At 52.8% G+C, this 20,278-nt stretch overlaps 6 protein-coding genes across 6 annotated transcripts; 2 read left to right on the forward strand and 4 right to left on the reverse strand.

The window, feature by feature from the left end:
* Positions 1-193: 193 nt before the first annotated feature.
* BO83DRAFT_376458 (NADH:flavin oxidoreductase/NADH oxidase family protein) lies at positions 194-1,882 on the reverse strand. The gene is made up of 4 exons (XM_025530723.1): positions 1,653-1,882; positions 925-1,589; positions 515-868; positions 194-458 (listed from the first exon to the last, which is right to left on the reverse strand). Exons 1-4 carry the CDS (start codon positions 1,825-1,827, stop codon positions 399-401), a joined length of 1,254 nt encoding a protein of 417 aa, XP_025390724.1. The 5' UTR covers positions 1,828-1,882; the 3' UTR covers positions 194-398.
* Positions 1,883-2,605: 723 nt separating this feature from the next.
* On the reverse strand, positions 2,606-5,027 carry BO83DRAFT_217019 (uncharacterized protein). The gene has a single exon (XM_025526774.1). It carries the CDS (start codon positions 4,721-4,723, stop codon positions 2,924-2,926), a length of 1,800 nt encoding a protein of 599 aa, XP_025390725.1. The 5' UTR covers positions 4,724-5,027; the 3' UTR covers positions 2,606-2,923.
* Positions 5,028-5,303: 276 nt separating this feature from the next.
* BO83DRAFT_376461 (D-isomer specific 2-hydroxyacid dehydrogenase family protein) lies at positions 5,304-6,660 on the reverse strand. The gene is made up of 5 exons (XM_025530724.1): positions 6,644-6,660; positions 6,234-6,507; positions 6,130-6,182; positions 5,992-6,079; positions 5,304-5,939 (listed from the first exon to the last, which is right to left on the reverse strand). Exons 2-5 carry the CDS (start codon positions 6,467-6,469, stop codon positions 5,345-5,347), a joined length of 972 nt encoding a protein of 323 aa, XP_025390726.1. The 5' UTR covers positions 6,470-6,507; positions 6,644-6,660; the 3' UTR covers positions 5,304-5,344.
* Positions 6,661-8,556: 1,896 nt separating this feature from the next.
* On the forward strand, positions 8,557-11,522 carry BO83DRAFT_217062 (WD40 repeat domain-containing protein). Its single transcript, XM_025526775.1, has 2 exons — positions 8,557-9,923; positions 9,976-11,522. Exons 1-2 carry the CDS (start codon positions 8,924-8,926, stop codon positions 11,415-11,417), a joined length of 2,442 nt encoding a protein of 813 aa, XP_025390727.1. The 5' UTR covers positions 8,557-8,923; the 3' UTR covers positions 11,418-11,522.
* Positions 11,523-11,769: 247 nt separating this feature from the next.
* On the forward strand, positions 11,770-12,491 carry BO83DRAFT_376463 (uncharacterized protein). The gene has a single exon (XM_025530725.1). It carries the CDS (start codon positions 11,820-11,822, stop codon positions 12,342-12,344), a length of 525 nt encoding a protein of 174 aa, XP_025390728.1. The 5' UTR covers positions 11,770-11,819; the 3' UTR covers positions 12,345-12,491.
* Positions 12,492-12,683: 192 nt separating this feature from the next.
* Positions 12,684-20,179, reverse strand: BO83DRAFT_396927 (class I myosin myoA; the record flags this gene model as incomplete). The annotated part of the gene is made up of 10 exons (XM_025533168.1): positions 12,684-13,114; positions 13,165-13,646; positions 13,770-14,017; positions 14,064-14,155; positions 14,213-15,910; positions 15,960-16,442; positions 16,510-16,555; positions 16,655-16,891; positions 19,297-20,058; positions 20,120-20,179. 10 exons carry the CDS (start codon positions 20,177-20,179, stop codon positions 12,684-12,686), a joined length of 4,539 nt encoding a protein of 1,512 aa, XP_025390729.1.
* Between the last annotated feature and the right edge of the window lie 99 nt (positions 20,180-20,278).

Consider the following 20,278-nt stretch of genomic DNA (forward strand, 5'->3'; position numbering starts at 1 on the left):
TCCTGTCTGGTCTGAGCGACAGCGATCCATTGCTAAATGGCTTGGTGGATGACAGTATCGAACTCTTCTCGTGGAATCCCGAGTGGGATATCATGCCTGCTGGCTCAATCCAGGGGTATGGGCTTTAACCGAAATTATCACCTCTACTACGATGGTCGTTTTCTTACGTCGTTTTCTTTTCGTCGATGAGTATCATTAATGTAACATACCATGCCTGATTGGACTGAAAGGACTTTCCGTTCCTCGCTCTAGCATGGTCATGCAACGAGGCAGATTTATATAAAGTGGCATCTCTCGCTGAACTGGGAATTCATGACCATGTAGAGATACACAAAAGAAATACGGCAACATATAGCATTAGACGATTCGGCCCTCCTGGCATAAAGGCCGCAATATTCTCACGCAATCGTGTGGACAATACCACGACCGAGTTTCTCTATCTGGCTACTATACCAACTCTGAGAAAGGAAGTAAAGTCAGCGAGTGGCACCCCAATCACATACATCTCACTTACACTCTCAAGGCCAGCCCCAACCGATCTGTTGCTCAACATCTTGAGGATCCAAGGCTGTTTTATCTGTTGCGTGACAAGCCGTGCGCTCTCTTTCGGGACATCTGGGTTCAATAGAATGTCATTCGGCAAAGTCGGTTTGAGGACTGCTGGACGCCCAATTCCAATCATGTCGCAGTCCCCATCTGTCAGTGCCTTCTCCATACCAGCCCGGGTACGGAAGCCGCCCGTCACCATCAATGGAGTCCCTGGGAATTGCGCTCGGATAGCGCTGGCGAATTCCAGGAAGAATGCCTCCCGAGCCACCGTCCGAGCGGACTTTTCGGGCTGTTGAGATGACGTGGAGGAACTCATCATCTAGGCAATTATCAGTTGTGCAACCAACCACATGCCAAGGGGACAGTTCATCCTACCGAGGGATCCTCGTACGACCCACCACTGATTTCAACAAAGTCCACACCCGCCTCAACGATCAGCTTGAGCTGCTCAACACAGGCCTTCAATGCACTTTCGGATTGATGATCGACCGAGTTCAACTTTATCCCCACGCAGAAATCCGCAGGAACCATTTTGCGAATCGCACGGATGATATCGACAATAATCTTCACACGGCCAGCCGGCGAACCGCCATAGCTATCCGTCCTTAGGTTCGCCGTAGGCGACAGAAACTGAGACAAAAGGTATCCATGTGCTGCATGCAACTCCACCCCCTGGAACCCCGTCTGTGATGCCAACCGACTAGTATAAACGAACTGCTCGACCACATGATCGATATCCTTCTGGGTCATCTCCCTCGGTGTACCGAAAATCACCGAGCTCGCGACCCTATCCACGATTCTCGAACCAATGTTCAGCGGTATGGGACTGGGCGCTACATTCTTCGCAGTGAGACACCGCGAGCCCGCACCCATGGGCGATTGCCTTCCCGGGTGACTGATTTGCATGACTGTTGGCGTGCCATGTTTCGTACAAGCAGCGGACCACTCGCTCCATCTGCGGATCAGCTCTGGTTCGATAGCTGGGTTTGGTGCAAGGTCATGCGCATCTCCAAGGTACATCCTATCCACTTGGACGTTTCCTTATTAAAAACGTTCAGCGCGTTATTCACTGCGAACGGAGACTTTGCATGGCACTCACTCACCTGTCAGAAGCATACCCCATCCACCACGTCCCCACTCGGCATAAGCACGATTATGGAGCTCTGTAGGCAGGTTATCACCGTCAGACATATGTTCTGCCATTGCAGCCTTCACCAAACGGTTCTTCATTTGCAGCCCACATCTGAGGGTCAGATTCTCTGAGATTGCGGATTCCATGGTCGGTTCTCAACCAGATGATAGACTGAACTGTGATTATGAATATCAAATAAAATCTTGTCCGTCGCACACTCAATTTATAGAGATAAAACACCTGTCTATCTGTCTTTGAGCATGGAACTGAAATAAATTACATAAGAATTTCCCCCTGATCAATAATCCCCTCCTTTCGTCTTCCGTTCCTTTCTAGAAACCAATCGATAAACCATATGTCTCCGAGGATCCGGCCCCTGTACGACGGTACAATCACCTTAAATATCATCGAACAACCAATAAGAATTATCACATCCTATCCCCTTTTGAGAAACAGTTGCGAGTTCACGCGGCAGATCATAGTGGCAGAATGTCGGAACTCGATCGAGTCCCGGTATGTAAAGTGGGTCTATCCACTCGAGTTCCGACACCCGAGATCGCTCGCCACTGGGATTCTGTCCGGGTTTCGGGTGTCGTTTTCTATGTAAACCTCAGTTATATTTGTATGAGATGGCTGGAATAATGGGAGCCTCAGTTTTATTACAGCCTGTGATTCTTGTAAAGCAGCAAAGAGGTGTGTTATCTGAGAACGTATCATGAAGAGTGGAGAGGAGGTAGGTAGGGTGGAAGTCTGGTTATATACATAGGACCCCTGTGACTGAATGTTGGCTATTGCACGCTTTTTAGGTTCCTGGTACGAGACCCATCCAGCTAGTTTGAGACGGTGGAGATCTGGGACCTGAAAGTTCGAGTATAACTATAAACTAACGCGTGGCGGCCGGAGCTGACAGATATGCAGGGAGAAGTCTTTGATGACCGGGGATGACAATGGTATTGTTCATGACGGCTGCACTGTTCTACCCTGATTATTCGCTTCCTGGACTTGTCAGATAATGAATTCTTGGCGCTGATAGATGGTTCGTGTTGGAGTTGATAGTTCGGACGGTCGTGCTACGGATGGACAAAGATATACCACGAATTGCAGTAACGTGCGAACGGAATTGCCAAATAACAAGTCTATCAGCACTATCTTCAAGACCGAAGATCGGGGGTACGGCGCAACGATTCCAAAGAACATCAAAGAGGTCACCGCACAACAAATAAAAGGACGAAACAGTAATCATCACACCTGCGCTGCCGTAAACCCATGACAAGGCCAATCCGGTCTCGGAAAGCGCTGGGGTCGCGTATACTCCTCGAAGAACATGTTGCCGATGCTGACATTAGAATGCATAGTATGAGCCTCGCGACCTCTCACTCGACCGTACTGAAGCCCACGCACACTAGGATACATCACATTCTGCAGCATTGCCAGCGCTCTATGGTTGGACTGGTCAAACCACAAATGGTCCGGATGCACAACAAGGACGGTATCGTCCCGGGCCGATTGGGAATCGATGAAGAAGATAGGAAAATGGCTGTCGCGTTCTCCGTGATAGGTGAAGACTTCCCAGAAGATCTTCCAGACGTCGTCGAGCGTGCCATCCGCTTCACCGTCCCAGGGAACGTAACATGCGACTTTAGATCCCCAGTGACTCTCTTCCACTTGGCCTAACGTGCGGATTTCTTTTTCTATCTCGTATTTTTCGGTTCGGGAAAGGTCTTTCGTGAGATAAAACACTGGTATAGTGTATTGTCCTTTCTTGGCAGGGAGCCATCGCGGTGGATTGGGGTAGAATGGTTGGTCAAATGGACGCAGTAGCTCCGGGTCGACCTTGTGACTGTACATGTACTGTTCTGCAGATAATCCTCGTCTTCTCATCATTTCAATCCAGGGCCCCCTATCAAGGATTATGTTCTTCAGGGTTATTCGTGCCACGTTTGGCAAATCACCTCGTTCGTACTTGACAATCCCTAGTTCAAGGTCGTTAACATTTTGAGCGACGGGCATCTGTTGAAGGAAGTAGATGTTGAATGGGGCTGAGTTGTCCCCTGTTCTAAGCCGATACGCCTCCCAGAGGTTTGCGAGGTCACGGCGAGACCTGGTTCTGTGAAATTCCCAAGGGATGAAAGTGATGGTATATGACCGAACACCGGCGCGCTCGATTTTCCGGTAGTCCTCAATGACGTTCTGAAAGAGGGTCTGGATATGATGAAGCTCGGGTTGCGTGGCTGGGAACAGGAGAAAGATGTTCAGGTGCTTTTCCTTGTGGTATATCCACGGCGGCAACCACATAGGACTCTCGTTGGCTATAGAAAGCCAGTCTAGGACTTGCTCCGCCAGCTCCGGTGGCAATGGTGTGTGCTTTGTCAAGAAGGCCGCGGTGATACTGAACCGTTCTTCGTGACTGAGAGAGGTCGCTCTGTCGGCGGTAAATGGGGGCCGGTCAGGGTCATAGAGAGTGAGGCCAGGATCATCATATCGATCGCGTTCAATGTTATGCATGAGCGACCTCTTCGGTGGTTGCAAGTTGGAAAGCTTTTCAAGAAAGTCTTTGCTGAACCCGTCTACAGTAGTCCGCTTAGCGAAGACGCAAAAATCGCCCGTTGGGGCTAAGACAACTGGCTCTGGCTTGACAACGACCATGACCAGTGACAACAGTGGATCCTCCCACATACGAAGATTCCCATGCACCTGACGCTGGGTGAGGCCATCTGCTACAATGAATCTTGTCCACCCAGCCCGATATGCTAAGACGGCCATTGCGTGGATGTTCGCCTGGCTGTCTGGGCAGGAGCCATGGAGGGCGACTCGACGTAGCAGCCCGGAGGATGGTTGCCATCTTGTCAGTGTTATATTCTCCTTTCTGAAGAACTCTTGTAGGCGAGAAGCAAGATAAGCTTGTTCGGCTGGGGTTTGCTTGGCCAGGTAGACAAGCAGCAATGGATATTTGTCCTCCTGCTTCTCGTCGATGAGGTGTGGGACTCCGTACGTTGGAGCGGAAGGCCCAGTGCCGTTGTCCGATCCAATACGGGCTTCCATCTGTTCTGTTCCTCACCGATGCCAGTTTCTTCAGCCGGATTAGAGGGGTACAGAAGGTTAAGCGGGTGAAGATGCGGGTGGAGAACTAAGCAGACAGGGTGGGACGGTTGATGAATGGGATTGATTCCACTGACAGGGAAAATAATTGATTGCAGTGGGGAACTCGTATGGACCCGGCATTACTGAAGCACGTGGCGGCTGTCGGCGCATGGAGCTTGAGTTCGCAGACAAATTGAATACTTATCTGGACGTGGCTTTGATTGTGGATGACTTCAGGATATAAGTTGGCAAGAGAACAATCAAGATGCTATAGCCAATGCAACAGACAGACACTCCCCCATTCGAAATGTATGTATTAGTCAGTTGTGATCGCTGCCTGGAACGAACGGCGATCAACGCCGCGCTGGCTTCCGCCTGCCACTTTCTCCATATAGTGGGCAGACCCTCACCGCCTTGAATAGTAATGCCTGAGGCATAAGCGGGGTATAGAGGGAGCCTGAAGGATGTGCTGCGACTTGTTCAGTTTCATACGCTCTTTGATCATACTATACTAATGCATCTAGCTCTGTATCATTCTATGTGCGAGTAGTCATGTTATCGTCAGATTCTCATCCATCTACATCAGTATCCCAACTCTTTATCAACTTGGTTGATCAGATGTTGTCCACGAGCCCGTCTTTCCAAATTGCTCTGCAATATCTTAATAGCACGATCATTATAGTGGGTTGAATTCCCACTGCAATGCGGAGTAATGATGACATTTTTATACCCCCACAGCTTATGGCCAGCTGGCAATGGCTCCGGATCTGTAACATCCAGTGCTGCGCCTCGGATCTGACCCGCATCCAGGGCTTCCATAAGATCATCCGTTTTGATCACTGCTCCCCGGGCAATGTTGCTAACATAAGCCTTCTTCTTGCTGAGCTGGGCGAATTGCTCCCGCCCGATCAGGCCTCGTGTCTCCCCAGTCAGCGGCACAGTAATCACCAGCAAGTCGAGATCTGAACCCAGGAAGTCATTGAGTTGATCTTTGCCCCAAAACCACTTTGACGGAAATGAACCGTCTTCGTCCCCAAGGCCTGGCTCGCTATATGAATCTGCTTTTCGTGATTCCGGCGTGGCTCGGGGGTGCAGTGTAAAGGCATGGACGTCCATGCCAAAGGCTTTGGCGACTCGGGCGCATTGCCGGCCGATACTGCCATAGCCCATGATTCCACTAATATGTGTGTCAGTTGCTGAATACTTGAAAGACTCAAAGTCACACTCACACTCTGAGGCCAACTGCATCCTCAGTGTCCTCATCCGATGTCGGGTCGATCCATTTACCGGCTTTCTGGTTGTCAAGGTATGCCGGGACTAACTCATCGTTAATGTTATGTTCCTATCGATGGGTGGGGTTGACGTGCGATGGTGCTGAAAGGCAAGGAAGGTCATGAACACCCATTCTGTGATTTGAGGTCTGATCCGTCAGTTATCTCCTTCTTCCAGAAAATGCCTGATCGAAACTCACGGATGAACTCCATTCGCTGTACAGAATGCAACGTCTGTCTCATCAAACAGCTGTGTACCCATAACATGATTGCACCCGGCACTCAAGAGTTGGACATATTGTAGATTTGGAGCCAGTTCTTTGGGCGGAAGAAGCTTCCAGGTAAAGAGTGCTGTAACCTCTTTCCATGTCTCGGGGGAGATGTCAGTGGGCAGCTCCGTAGCAAATCGGTCGATTTCGCGTTTCTCGATGCGCATGTGGGGCACCGCGCTTTTCAGGCTATCGATCCATGTGTCTGGGAAAGCACAGGGCATGAGAATCAGTAGGAATTCCTGGGATTTCATGATGGGATAGCTCGGAGTTTGAGTGAATCGAAAATTCCAATGTGGTATTAATGAAAGAAGGATGTGGAGTTGCTGGGGTATACATACTTACTACTGAACAGGAGTGAGGGGGGATGGTGCGTTATCAATGCGCCGAGATAAGTAGTTAGTTAGTACTACATTATCATATCAGTTGGTGTCTCAGGCACATACCCCGCCCACGTTCGGCCTGCGGGGCCAATTATAAAGCGGCATTGGTTGTTAGTTACACTTTGACAGTACTAAGTACTAACTATCGTATTCAGGTAAGTAGTACTAAAGTGACGCTATTGTATGTGGAAATGCAGTGGACACTCTAATGAGAAGCACTCGTCGTGTACAAAGCTGGCCAGCTAATTTTGTTCGACAACGAAGACCCCTTAATACATCATCTATGCCCAAATATAACGGGGCGGTAGATCAATTACCAAGCCTGAGTAATGGAAGATCTATCAACTCGGGAGCTGTCTTTCTCCCCTCCAGCAGCCAGCCGAGCATCTCTCGAGCAAAGGATAGAAACGTTCCTTGGTCTTCCGCTTCCAGAAATGGAGCTGTGTCCTCTAAGCTTCGGGATGGGACTAACTCTTTGAATAGGGATTCGTCTGAACCAAGTAGTATGCCTGACTGAAAATGATGATAGTCAGGGTTGGTTTCACCAGCGACTGGGCAGTTACAGAGTGGTGTCAATGAATCTAACTAAATTCCATGTTGTTGTGACCAGCCAGCGGAGTCGGAATAATAGTCAGACCGACAGTATGCTTCTATTCTTAGGAGGCCTCAGGCCGTTGGTCCTATTATACTTTACCGCAGTAGATTGTATTGTTTCAGTGCTCTTTTCTTCGTATTATTTTATGGGGGATCTTCTTGATCAGAAAGAAGTGAAATGTACCCATACAGCAATAGTGTAATAAGATGTTCAATCTCTACTGCTGGTGTGGGAGCCCCAAAATGGGGAATCTGACAGATAAAATCAAGCTGCGTGAACGTGGAGTAGCACTACCAAGCCTTAATACAATAGATCAGACACCAGAGAAAAAGAAACCAATCCAATCGGGATTTGAACTACTTGGTACTTAGTACCTTAGTACCTACTGGGTAGCATGCCCTGACTGCGGACATATACATCCCGTTAGAATCAGACCATGTCACTTGTACCAAGTACTATCTACTACTATCTAACTAGTAGTAGTACTACTACTACTACTACTACTACTACTACTACTACTACTACTACTACTACTACTACTACTACTACTACTACTCATACTTAGTCTTTAAACTCAAAACAAGGTTAGAATAGAAGCAGCATTAACTTCCCAACTCACAAACTGCAGCAACCCCCATACATAAAGTTCTACTAGTTTTACAATCATCTCTTTCTTGGTCTGCCTCGTGATCGGCAACTCCCCCTCCATGTGACAGCCCCGATCGGGATCCCACGTTCTCTCTCTCTCTCTCTCTCTCTCTCTCTCTCTTCCATCTCTTACAGTTCCCAAGTTGCTTTTTCCTCCTCCCTCTCTGTCTCGCTTCTACTTCTTCTTCGACCGTCTCCTTCTTTTCATTCCCATTCCTCTCTCTTACTTTTTGCCTCTTTCCCCGCCTCTTCTGCGGCATCTGCTGCCTCTTTCCTGCAGTCTACCTAACTGGGGTATGATTGACGGCCTCTTGGCTTCCCACTCCCATCTTCAGTCCTGTCGGGTATTTTGCTTTTTCCCTTCTACCTACTTACTACCTTTCGGCCTTCACCTCCATCGTATAACCTGTTCACCGGCCAGTATCTAGTGGTGGTGTGTTTATTGGTGGTGTTACTTTGGTGCGACACCGCCCCTCCACCTCGGGATTCTTCCATTCCTTCTGTCCGCCTCCCACTGGCTTCCTTACTTTCCTACCTTCCTTCTCCTCCCACACTGCTAAGCCACCACCACCACCACTGACCTTTTCATGGTGGGTTGGTCACACAACGCACAACACACACTGACTCTCTGCCATTTTCTCCTCAGTTAGCGCAGTGGCTGTCCCACTCTGGGAGTCAAACCCTACGCTTATCCCTATCGGTGTGGGGGAGGTGGGCAAGACGCCCTGCGGGGTGAACTTGACTTATCGGCTGCAGAAGTCCAGATCCGACGGGGATCGATTGATTGATTGATTGATTGCGATCGGAGGGCCAACAACGTGGTCCCGACCGGCCCTCATCCCTGTACAACCCACCCCAGTGCCAATCACCAGTTGATCCCTCCTTCGTCTGAATTCCTTACTACTTAAATTCCACTCCCTGCTTATTTCTCCCCACCGCTCGCCCCCCAATCGATCGGTGGCCAGCCCCGTTGCCAATTCTGCGCCCTGACCGGAATGCCTGGCCCGACTGCCTCGGATTTTCCTTCGTCTTCGTCCTCCTCTGCCTCCGAGTCCTCCTCCAGCACCTCGGTCCTGCCGGGACCCCCGAGTACCCGCGCTCGCAGCCCGTCAGCATGTACCGTCCCCAGATCCTCACATCCCTGGACCCCAGACAGTCTGCCCTCGCCTAACGCCTCCTCGTCGACCCGGTTGCAGATGCCGTCCGTCGAAGACCCCGTGCCCGCCGTCAGCTCGGACGCTTCCGCGGCGGGCATCCACGGTGATACAGACGATCGGAACACGAGCGAATTGGCCGCCTCCGCCTTCCTGGCTGTCCCCCAGTATGCGCACGTCTTCGAGTCTGCCGATCGGCCCTACACTATTTCCTCCGAGGTGGTGAATGCGGTGAGGGCGCGCGACGATTTACTGGTGCATCAGACTGTGCCCGACCATGCGCCCAACCCGTCGTCGCCCCCGGTGGAATGGTACGTCTCGGACTCGGAAATGACGGACGCGCTGTCGGAGATGGGTGGCGTCCCGCTGGAGCCCTACATCGGTGGACACGTCGGTATGGCAGCCCTCCTCAACCAGTCGCTGGATACCCCGGTGTCCGCACACCACGTCGCGTCCACCATCTCCAGCGACACCGAAGATGGGGAGGTGACCGATCTGATCATGGACTATGAGCCGTCGGTGATGGAGAACCGGTCCACGTCGCAGTCCATCGCAGAGGACGACCCGGATGACACGCAAAAGTTCTACTCGGATGATGGCGATGAATACGACGACGATGTCGCCAGTGACATGGGGACCCGCCATGGCACGGCGTATTTGTCGGAGGAGGAGCTGGAAGACTTCTATCACGACCCACCTTCACCCTCTGCTCCTGGATTATCTGATCTGGGGCCCGGTTCCATGCGCGACGACTACAGCAATGTTTTTTCCGAGGGGGACGATTCAAGCAATGCCGACCCGACGGGCGAGACGCATTTTGCTGCTTCAGTGGTTGGAACTAGTGAGTCTCCATCGGTTTCTACGGTTCTTGCGGCATGCTAACCTAGTACTAGCCCGCGAAAGGAATCTGAACGTGGACCAGTTTATTGCCCAGTGGCTGTACCAGTCGTCCGCCGCGTCCGCGATTCCCAGTCTGTCGATGTCGTCGGCACACCTCCCCCGCAGCGCCATTGCGCATCTGATCGGGTGGATTCCCCCACCGAAAATCTATCGACCGCCGGGGTATGCGCGAGATTTCTACGATCTGCAACAGATCCCCTGGTGGGATGCCTTGCGGATCAAACGGGCTTATGTGCGCAAGCTGCGGGACGAGTCGTATACACCGTACCACAACCTGGCAGATTCCCGGCAACGGCCTGGCGCGAGGTTGCCGCAGGAAGAGTCGTACTTTCGCGGCAAGGCCATGTACACGGAACACAAAGCCACCATCGAGCACTTTCAGCTCCGGAACCTGATGTCGGTGGCGGCATACAATACCGTCCACTTTGCACACGAGTCCAAGGTCTACTCGTGGGTGCCCGCATACGACGATCTCGTCTGCCTGCTCGACCTGTCACGGCCGACGGTCGAGTCGGGGCTGCAGGGCCCCGTCAAGATCTCGACGATGAAGTCGGCGCACGACACGACCATCGCGGGCGGGTTTTCGGGCGAATATGCCGTGCGAGCGGCGGGCACGACAGGCCCGGGCGTACAAGGCTATGTGACCAAGGACGCGAATGGCATCACCAACCATGTCGACATCATTCCGAGCCGGACGAATCGGTCTCCACAGGGGATCTTCGCGTCGAATGACCGTCACTTGCGGGTGCTGGATTGCGAGACCAACACGTTTGTGGCGGACCACGAGCTCTCGCGGGCCATCAACTGCACGACGACCTCGCCAGACGGGCGCCTGCGCGTGCTGATTGGCGACTCGGCGGACGCGTGGGTCGTCGAAGCGGATACCGGGCGCCCGGTGCACCCCTTGCGCGGACACCGCGATTTCGGGTTTGCGTGCGCCTGGGCGCCGGACATGCACCACATCGCCACGAGCAATCAAGATATGACAGCGATCATCTGGGATGTGCGCATGTGGCGGATGCTGCAGAAGATCGAGTCCGATGTGGCCGGATACCGGTCACTGCGCTGGTCGCCCGTGGGCGGCGGGCCGCGCACCCTGCTCCTGTGTGAGCCGGCGGACCGCATCGCCGTGGTCAACGCGCAGACATACCAACGTCGCCAAGTGCACGACTTCTTTGGGGAGATCGGCGGTGCCGACTACGCGCCGGATGGCAGCACAATCTGGGTGGCCAACACGGACGAGCACTTTGGCGGGTTCCTGGAATATGAGCGACGGCAGTGGGGACAACGATATGGGCTGCGGGATCGGCCGAACGAGTGGCTGCGCGAGACGGAGCTGGACGACGACGAGCGATGCATGTTGACTGAGCGCGAGCGACAGCAGCGATGGATGTGGACTTTGGAGGACGAGGAGCATGAAGCGATGCTATTGTAGCGATGGGTGTATGAGTAGTGCATTATATTGCATAATTGGGCGGAGCCGTGATTTAGAGATACCACGTTATTGCAGTTTTAGCCATGATTCAGAAGCATTTCTCTCACCATTATCCACCACCATCACTTAACTACTACAATAATACAAGTAACTCCGTACGAAGTAAAACTAAATCGCCCGATCGTGGCTGAGCGCCCTGCCCCACTGCCGATCATTCCCCATTTCCACCCCTTCTACATCTCGTCTACACCGCCACAGCCCCTCATAAATACTCCTTATCCCCTTAACCCCTCCATCATCCCCTCTCCTACCATCATCATCATCACCTTATCATTTTATCTCCCCAACACATACTTCCATCCCCTCAAACAAAGAAAAACAAAGTAATCAAATCAAAGAAATATGTCCTTCTCCAACCTCATCTCCTCCGCCCTCGAACAAGCCACCTCCGGCTCCCACTCCTCCTCCGGAGGAGGCTACGGCGGAGGCAGCAGCTACGACCCCGAATTCTCCTCCGCCCAACACCACGCACAATCTCACGAATCCTCCTCCGACAGTTCTCTCTTCTCCTCCGCCCTCGGCTTCCTCTCCGACCGCAAGAGCCAGTACGCCGAGCAACCGGACATCGACGAGGAGCATCTCGTGCAGTCGCACCAGCGGCTTTACAACAACGGCGGTGGTGAGCAGCAGCAGCAACATGATAGCAGCAGCTTGGGTGCCGGCGCTGCGATGCAGGCGCTGAAGATGTTTACCTCTGGTGGTGGTGGTAGCAGCGGTGGGGATAAGAATGAGTTTATTGGCATGGCGATGGCGCAGGCGAGTAAGCTTTGGGAGGAGAAGGCTGGATCTGGCAGTGTTGTAAGTTTATTTTATCCCCTTTGTTATGGTTTGATGTTGGTTGGGGGGGGAAGGGTGTATAGGGTATAGGCTAACTGGTGTGTGTGTTTTGGGCAGTCTGGTGATAAGCAGTCGGCTGTTAACTCGGCTGCGGAGATGGCGTTTAAGATGTATATGAAGAGTCAGGGCAGTGGGTCGAGTGGTACGGGTGGTCCGGGGGCGTTGATGAGTTTGGCGAGCAAGTTCTTGTAAGTAAATATATTTTTAGGTTGTTGGGTTTATGAGGACGGGTTTGGTGATTCGTGAGGCCGTTTGTTGCATTTGATGAAGAAGATATATATCTACTGGTTCAGCTGCAGCAGTGCTATACATGTCTATTTTATCTACCGGGTATGCTTCTAGCTCATTCTCGACAGTGTAGTATGTAGTCTACCACTCATCGTCTTCATCATGATGTCCCTGCATCGCGTGCTGTCGCGCCTTAAGTGCCTCCGCCAATCCTCCCGCCAGACTCGCGTTCGACGCGCTGTTGGGCGTCCCCCGTCCGCTGCCGCCAGACGAGTCGTGCGAGTTCATGCTCACGGCACTATCGCGCGGTGCTGCTGGGGGTGCGGGCGCCACCTTCCGCCCAGCCATGTTGGGCCGCTTCACTGGCGGGGCCGGCGGTGCCGGCTTGGCCTTAGCTTTGGCGGCCACAGCGGCGGCGGCACCATTAGTCGCCGGCACGGGGCTGGCGCGGGGTGCAACCGGTGGCGGCGGGGGCGGTGCAGGCTTAGGTGACGCTGCTACTTGCTCCTCAAGGTAGGCCTCGGGCGTCCAGCCCTGAACCGATGTCGCTGTGTTCATACACAACCACCATCCTGCTGACATTAGCTGACATTCGTCGTAAACAATGGGCTGTGTGACTTACCATTTCCTTCCTTGGACACAATCTGCACAAGTTCGCCCGCTCGGATCGACAGTTCGTTGGTCTGGTCACTGTTAAAGTCGTACAACACCTTCGCCATTGGCTTCTTCTGGGCTGGCGGCGTCAATGGGGGAGGTGGGGGTGGCGCCCTTGCGGAGCTGGTGGATGCATTTCGTGTGTGCTGCGCTGCGGCAACCGCGGCAACAGGTTGAGGGACCGGTCTGGGCTGCGCTGCGGGCGACACACCTGGCCTGGGGGCGGGGGGTGGTTGCACGGCAGCCGGCTGCGGCGTGGACTGAGGCAAAGGCTGGCGCGCCGGTACAGGTCTGGATGCCAACTTCGAGGGCCCGCCGCCAGGACCACCAGGCCGGAGCAACTTGCCCTTCGTCACGGGTCGCGCAGCAACCTGCTTCGGGCGTGGCGTGGGTTTGGAGACAGAGCTAGGGGGTTCACCGGCACTCGTATGGATGGTGCTGCTCTTGTAGCTGTCGACGTTCGAGGCCGCGGGTCCTTGACCACCTTGACGGTGGCCAGCTTGCCCGGCTTCTTGTTGTACTCGATGCTAGGAATGATTAGTGGCGCCCTCTATGAGAAAGAAACAAACTTACTGGTCGGCAATCTTTAGGTTCAGCTGTCCCCGAAGTGCGTTGGTGAGGTGTGTGAAGAACTCCGTCTTGAAGACACAGTTCATCAGCGGGTCCGGCTCCTGTCCGCCCACCACGAGCGAGAACCAGTCATCCTTCAGGTTCGATGTGCTAACGGACTTGATCGCTCCGATAGGTATCGTCCTCTCTGACGCAATCTGAAGCTGGTTGTTGACCAGCGTTTGTGCCACGATGTAGACGTGTCGGTTGGTCTGCGTTGTCAGCTGCGTCCAGTTGCAGCAAGGAGCGTCGACTTACCAAAACAAAGATGCGCGGCGCCGGCTTGCTGGACCGGCCAAACTTAGAAATCAATACTTCGCCACGGCAAGAAAAGAGAATATTTTCCGATCCTAGCACTTGTCAGCCAGATCCTACACACACACAAACACACAAACCATGCTACTCACCGTTAATACCTGCACCGTTCCGGATCATCTCGCCCGGTCCACCCTTATTGCCAACGCCCACATAATCTCCGAGGAAGCGCCGCGACCCGAGCAAACTCATCCTGCGCCGCTCCTTCTTGCCCTGGAGGACCTGGTGTCCTTGGTCACGCAGTTTGATGAACTCCAGACCGCCTGTCATGCGACGCCAGAACCGCTGGATGCGGATGGCGCATTCAATGCGGTAGCGCAGGTAGTTGCGCCAAGCACGCTGAATGCGAATGGCCATGTTATGCCAGTACCGGTCGCGCATCGTCTCCAAGGCGAATAGCGTCTCCGGGGTCTTGACAAAGACCTTGGTGATACCCATCTGGTACTCTTCTGCGGGGATACTGGTGTCTTTGAGGATTTGGCGGGCACCAGACTCCTCATCACCCGTCCACGTGTAGTCACCGGCGTAGGATGTCTTGGGCGACAGCAGGTAGAAGCGTTCCACAAACTTATCAAACGTTTGACGGTAGGCGAAACCAGCGCGACGAATACGTACGTTCTCCTGCAGACCCAGGTACTTGATCTGGTGCAGCACGTTGCCTTGGTTATACTCCCGGGGCGCTTTGTTATCGTTGGGCTTGATGGTTCGAATGTAAGACGGCTGTGCCTTCATCAACGTCGCTACAAGGTCGTTGGCAGACGCCTTGATCTTGTCGCTGGCGGTGGGCGGACGTCTCTTATCATCCTGGTTCACCTGGTTGGGGAAGAGGGTGTGGACGAATTGGTTGCTGCTGGAACCAGCGAGGTTCAACAGATCCTTCAGCAGCTGGTCCTTGTTCTTGTCGGTCATGCCCTCGACTGCATAGCTGACGTCACCGGCGTAATGTTTGACGATAAACTGGCCCTGGCGGCTCTCAAAGTTGGGGTTCTGGCCCAGGAAGTTCAGACGGCCGACAAATGTGTTGTCCGCCGCGCCGGAATCGGCATGCGCTGTCGCGCAGGCATCGTTCAGCGCTGCGAAGACACCCGGTGGACGCTTGTCCTCAATCAACGAGCAGACCACCTTGTTATCAAAGTATTTGATCGGGGTCCACTGGATCTGTTCCCGCGCATACTCATCCTGCTCCGCCTTCAAGGTCAACTGGATGAAGATCTGCTGCAGCTTCTCATTGACGTAGTTAATACACAGTTGCTCAAACGAGTTCTTCTCAAAAATCTCAAACCCGTAGATATCCAAGATACCGATGGAGTTCGCCACCGACCCTCTGGCGGTCAACGAGGAGTTGACCCGCCCAACAATCCAGTCAAAGAGATTGAAGTAGATCGCCTTGGACAACGCATCACGAACAGCCAGCGCCTGCACCGTGTTCAACGGAACCTCATAGACCGATCCCCTGCGGCCTCCGCGGGCCGTCTCCATCAACCGGATGGTCAGCGCCTTATTCACCTGCGCGGCATCGACCTCCAGCAAGTATGCGACAAAGTCGACCACTGACTGGTCAGTGATGGCAGCGTTCCCGGAGTCGTCTTCGGCAAACTGGATATTTCCGATCCACAGAATGGCGGCCAGCATGCGGAACACCTCGTCCTGTTCAGCTTCAGTCATTCCAATGACACCCATGGCATTGATGGTGTCTCTAAATTCGGCGGCATCATCGACTCCGGGGACATCGTAGCACTTCGATCGGCTGGTGTAGAGGTAGGATTGAGGCTGCTGTATGCCGAACATATCTACACGAGCTGTTAGCTCGGTCACGGAAACCAAAATTAATGCGCCTACCTCTGTACTTCTGCGGTGCAGCTTTGGTGAATTGGTAGAAAATGTGGAAGTTTCGCTCGTTCGTGATCTGCCCCACCACTCTTGACTTCTCCAGCAGGTAGTTTGTGATGTTGGCACCTACCGGCTCGCCATTGGTGTTGAACTCCAGTTCCAGGTATTTTCCGAAACGGGAGGAGTTGTTGTTGCGCAGGGTCTTTGCGTTACCAAACGATTCCAGCAACGGGTTGGTGGCCAAAACCATGTCCTTGGTCTGTTGGATGGACGAGTCGCTTCCCCCGGATACACTGGCGATGTACTGCATGATCCGCTTGGCCGCCTCCGTCTTACCCGCACCCGACTCTCCTGAAATGATCACGCACTGATTATCCTTGTATGACTTCATGTTGTAGTAGGCGGACTCTGCGACCGCGAAAACGTGGGGCGGGACTTCGAGTCGGTTCTTCCCCCGGTAGGACTCGAGGACACGATCGGTATAGATGCCCACTAGAATAGGGGGCGTGGTCAGCCATCCGACCATGGGCACCGATGGCGCTCAGGGGAAGCCACTTACAGTCGCGGAACGGGTTAACAGACACCAACACATGTCCAATGTATGTCTATAGGAAGTCGTCCGTTAGTGATTGTCCTCGCCTAAAAAGCCTCGCCGGGGGTGTGTGGTAGTAGTGGTGGTGGTAGTGGTGGCAGCGGCAGCTTACGTAGATCTCGTCATGTTCGAAGCGGAGTTTGAGATTCTCATTGATGGCCTCATTGGAGATTTTGCTGAGGAGGGTAAGATCTGAGACACCAATCTCCTTCTTCTTTGTGCTTTCGAAGACAGCCTTCTTGACCTGAGGCTTGCCCGCCTGTCGCCCGTCGCCCACATCGGCGGCGGCCTTGGAGCGACCGAAGCCGCGACTCTTCTTCTCCCCGCCAGCCGGACGTCGTGAATGACCCTAACAATGAGACATGGGGTTAGCAAAAAGACAAATTAATCCAAAAGGATAAACCTCTGGCATCGAACTGGCAGTGAAATGGGCTGCGACTCACCATGATTGTGGCTACCGACCTCCCCGGAAGTTGCGCCCAAGCGTCACGATATCTGGCCTATCAATCTGGACAGGAACGGAGCGGATAAATTCACAGCGGATAGGAAATGAACGCAGCGGGCGTATGGTTCATTCCAAGAAGCTAGTGGATGGTGTGAGGAGGAGCCCGCAGGAAAGAATAGGGTGTGTAAGGTAATAGAAGAGGGGTATAGGAATGCGAAGAGGACGAGGGGAGAGAGAGAGAGAGAGGGAGGGAGAGGAGGAAGAATGACGGAAGGGTGCCTTGTGGAGGAGGAGGAGAGAATGGCCGGGGTCCCTCTTTCGCTATTCTAAGTAACGACAGACACAGACTGGAAGAAGAGAGAGCCGGTGATTCGGCGGGCCGGCCGATGGAGCCTGCGCCACACTTGGGTTGCGCTGCCTCGAATACGCGCAATCACTATTACTGTTAGTACCCGACCATACCCTCTAATCAACTAGGATTGGTAGTACCAGAGTTATAGTATTACTACTAGTTAGTTAGTAAGTACTTATCGGTAGGGAATCTACTAACTACTACTTCACTGGTATACTCCGTATATTGTTGCCTCCGGGGCAAAAGTAAAAATTCCCCGAGCGCCAGTCGCCCCCTGGAAGTCCCGGGTCCCTGGCGCTAAAAGGTTCCAGTTCGTTAGTTGTTAAGGGAAGAAAGAAAAGAAGGGCTGGCCGCACACGCCCGTCCGAGGCACCGACGATCCAAGGGACTGATGGGTGTTAATGCCTGAGGCTGCCATTGTTTGCCAACGGTTACTTTTACTTCTTCCTCGACTCTTCCTCGACTCTTCCTCTCCCTCTCTCACTACGTCACCCCCCCCTCCCCTGCAGCCCAATGCTTGTCCGGCTTTTACTACTAGAAACTAGGAACTAGTTCCCTCCTTCACCACCAAGCTGATCCCGGATTTTCTACCATAACATCTGCCACATTTCATCAATTGCATGAAATAGGGGCTAGTGCTGGCGGAAGTTGGTTTTCTTTTAATGTAGAACCCCTGGATAGGGGGATAGTCCTGATAAACGAATACGATCCACTCCCGAAATATATTTTGGGTCGTGTGTACCTAACTTCACCTTCCAGCCTGATATGCCATCCTAGTACATGAACAATGAACTACTAGTAGTATCCTGACTTGGAACTACATAATTGGGTAATTAAACACACGTGACATCATCGAATGCACTATTTGAGAGGAAATCAGCATTGGGTTGACATCCAGACCCCTTACAATAGAATAAAGGAGTGTAATTATACGCGATAATACTCCCGCAGTTGCTGATCCCACTTATACAGTAGCCCCATGAGTCCTACAACTAACCAGCGAAACTGCTGAATCTTTGACTCCCCTTTTCATCACATGGTGTAGCAGGGAAGAACCTGGATCTTGCAAAACCCAATGTATTCGTAGAGCATTGTTGTCGTGGAATATCGATACCCTCAAGGTTGGTGATATATTCTTGCATAGAGGATAGGAAGCAATCCGCGTCCGCAATAGGAATGATAGGCAGCATGCTTGGGAGGGATTCAATCATCCTGTACAGCTCCCCAATATCAGTCACAATTACTTCTTCCCAAATAGAGGATGAATGTAGAGAATACTCGCACAGTGCTTGCAATGCGACCAATCCATCAAGATGGTACCTCCCACTTGCACTATGGAATGCTGTCTCAGACAGCAGATAGACCACAGCTTTCTTGTCGATGCGACTTGGGAGGGAAGAGAATTGGCGTAGCCTGGATGTAGTCTCTTCTGCAACAGACGGTTCAATGGACGAGGGTGCCAACAGGAGGATACTCAGTGTCGCTGTATCATTGCCCAGGCGAAAGTTGAAGTCACTCCCCTCTTTCACCTCACCCACTGCATCGGTATCAGAGGGGAAAAGTTCCATCATCAATCGAAGTCTACCAACCTTTTAGGCCCGGAGACATTCTCAAGATTGGCTCAAGCATTCTCCATATTGATTGCTCTCGTAGTGAACAGCAGTAGGTGCCGCGGAGAGAAACAAACTTGTCGGGCTCCATCCTGTGTAGTATATGTTCGAAGCTATGTGGATGTGGAAGATACGCTCAATGAAGAGAGGAGTGAATTATATTTATAAGCCTCCGCTTGTCGCTCCGAGATCAACCTCCGCATGTTTGCCTTCCGTCATGTATAAGGGTATCGCAACATCATTAACAAAAATAGTCCACCACATAGTGCCCCAACTGATCTATAACATTATATACAGGTGCATAAGTCTAATACTGGCATCGCTCAAGCCTTTTTCGGCTCTGGCGCTTTCGATTCCGATTCGGCTGGTTTCGATGCCGGTGATGTTGGTGCATCAACTGGTAGCTTCGCTGCACTCTTGCTCTCCTTGATCACAGACTCTGCCCGTTGTTCCGGACTCTCTCCCCAAGGCAAATACGATGTAATCCACGACAGCAAGCCCGGCTCCTCGGCTGGCTTTACTTCATCCTCTTGGTTCACGTCCCACACCTCGCGTGGTAGGATCCTCGAGGAGGACTTTGAGAGTTCTCCGTGCTTGGCCTTCTGCTGGAGCAGCTCCTTTTCCAAGGCCAACAGTGCTAGCCGGGCGGCCTTCTCAGACTGCTCCAGCTCGGCCAATCGAGTCTCAACGTCCTCCCTGCGGGTTGTTTCCTTTCTCCGAGACCTCCACGATTCAAAGACAATCAGCCCTCCTGCAACAATAAACAGAAATGTTTCGCTGATAAATGTGGCCCCGGACTCGATGGCCTTGGACTCGGACAATGGTCGAATGTGAGGTTTCGGTGCCGGCTTCGCTGCCTCCTCCGCCGCCGCTTTGGCTTTCGCAATGGCTTCCTCTTCTGCTTTCGCCTCTACTTCCGTCTTTACCGTCGGGGACGTGGGCTTGTGCTTTCGGAGCTCTCTTTCAGCAGCTGCTCGTTTTTGCGATGCGGCGTTGTCGCGAATGTTGCCTAGCCGGAGACGCATGTCGATACGGTGGAGACCTTGCGCCATAGAGACGCAGATGCGCCGGAAGCGTTCATGTTCGCGAGCCTGGGCCTTAATTTGGTTCTTTGGAGTGTCAGTCAGTTCCTGTCAGCAGCACATCACTGCAAGGGTGGAATAAGCGTACGGCGATCGGCTTTGACAAGGTGCGGATAACAAGGGAGGAGAGTTTGAGGGTGAGAGACATGGTGGGTGGAGGGGAGGGAGAAGAGAGATTTTAGGAAAGAATGAGGAGAAAAGGTCCTAGAGATGTATTATGAGCGATTTGAATCCATATGACATAAAC

This window comes from Aspergillus eucalypticola (assembly GCF_003184535.1).
Source record: "Aspergillus eucalypticola CBS 122712 chromosome Unknown BO83scaffold_6, whole genome shotgun sequence".
NCBI classification, from domain to species: domain Eukaryota; kingdom Fungi; phylum Ascomycota; class Eurotiomycetes; order Eurotiales; family Aspergillaceae; genus Aspergillus; species Aspergillus eucalypticola.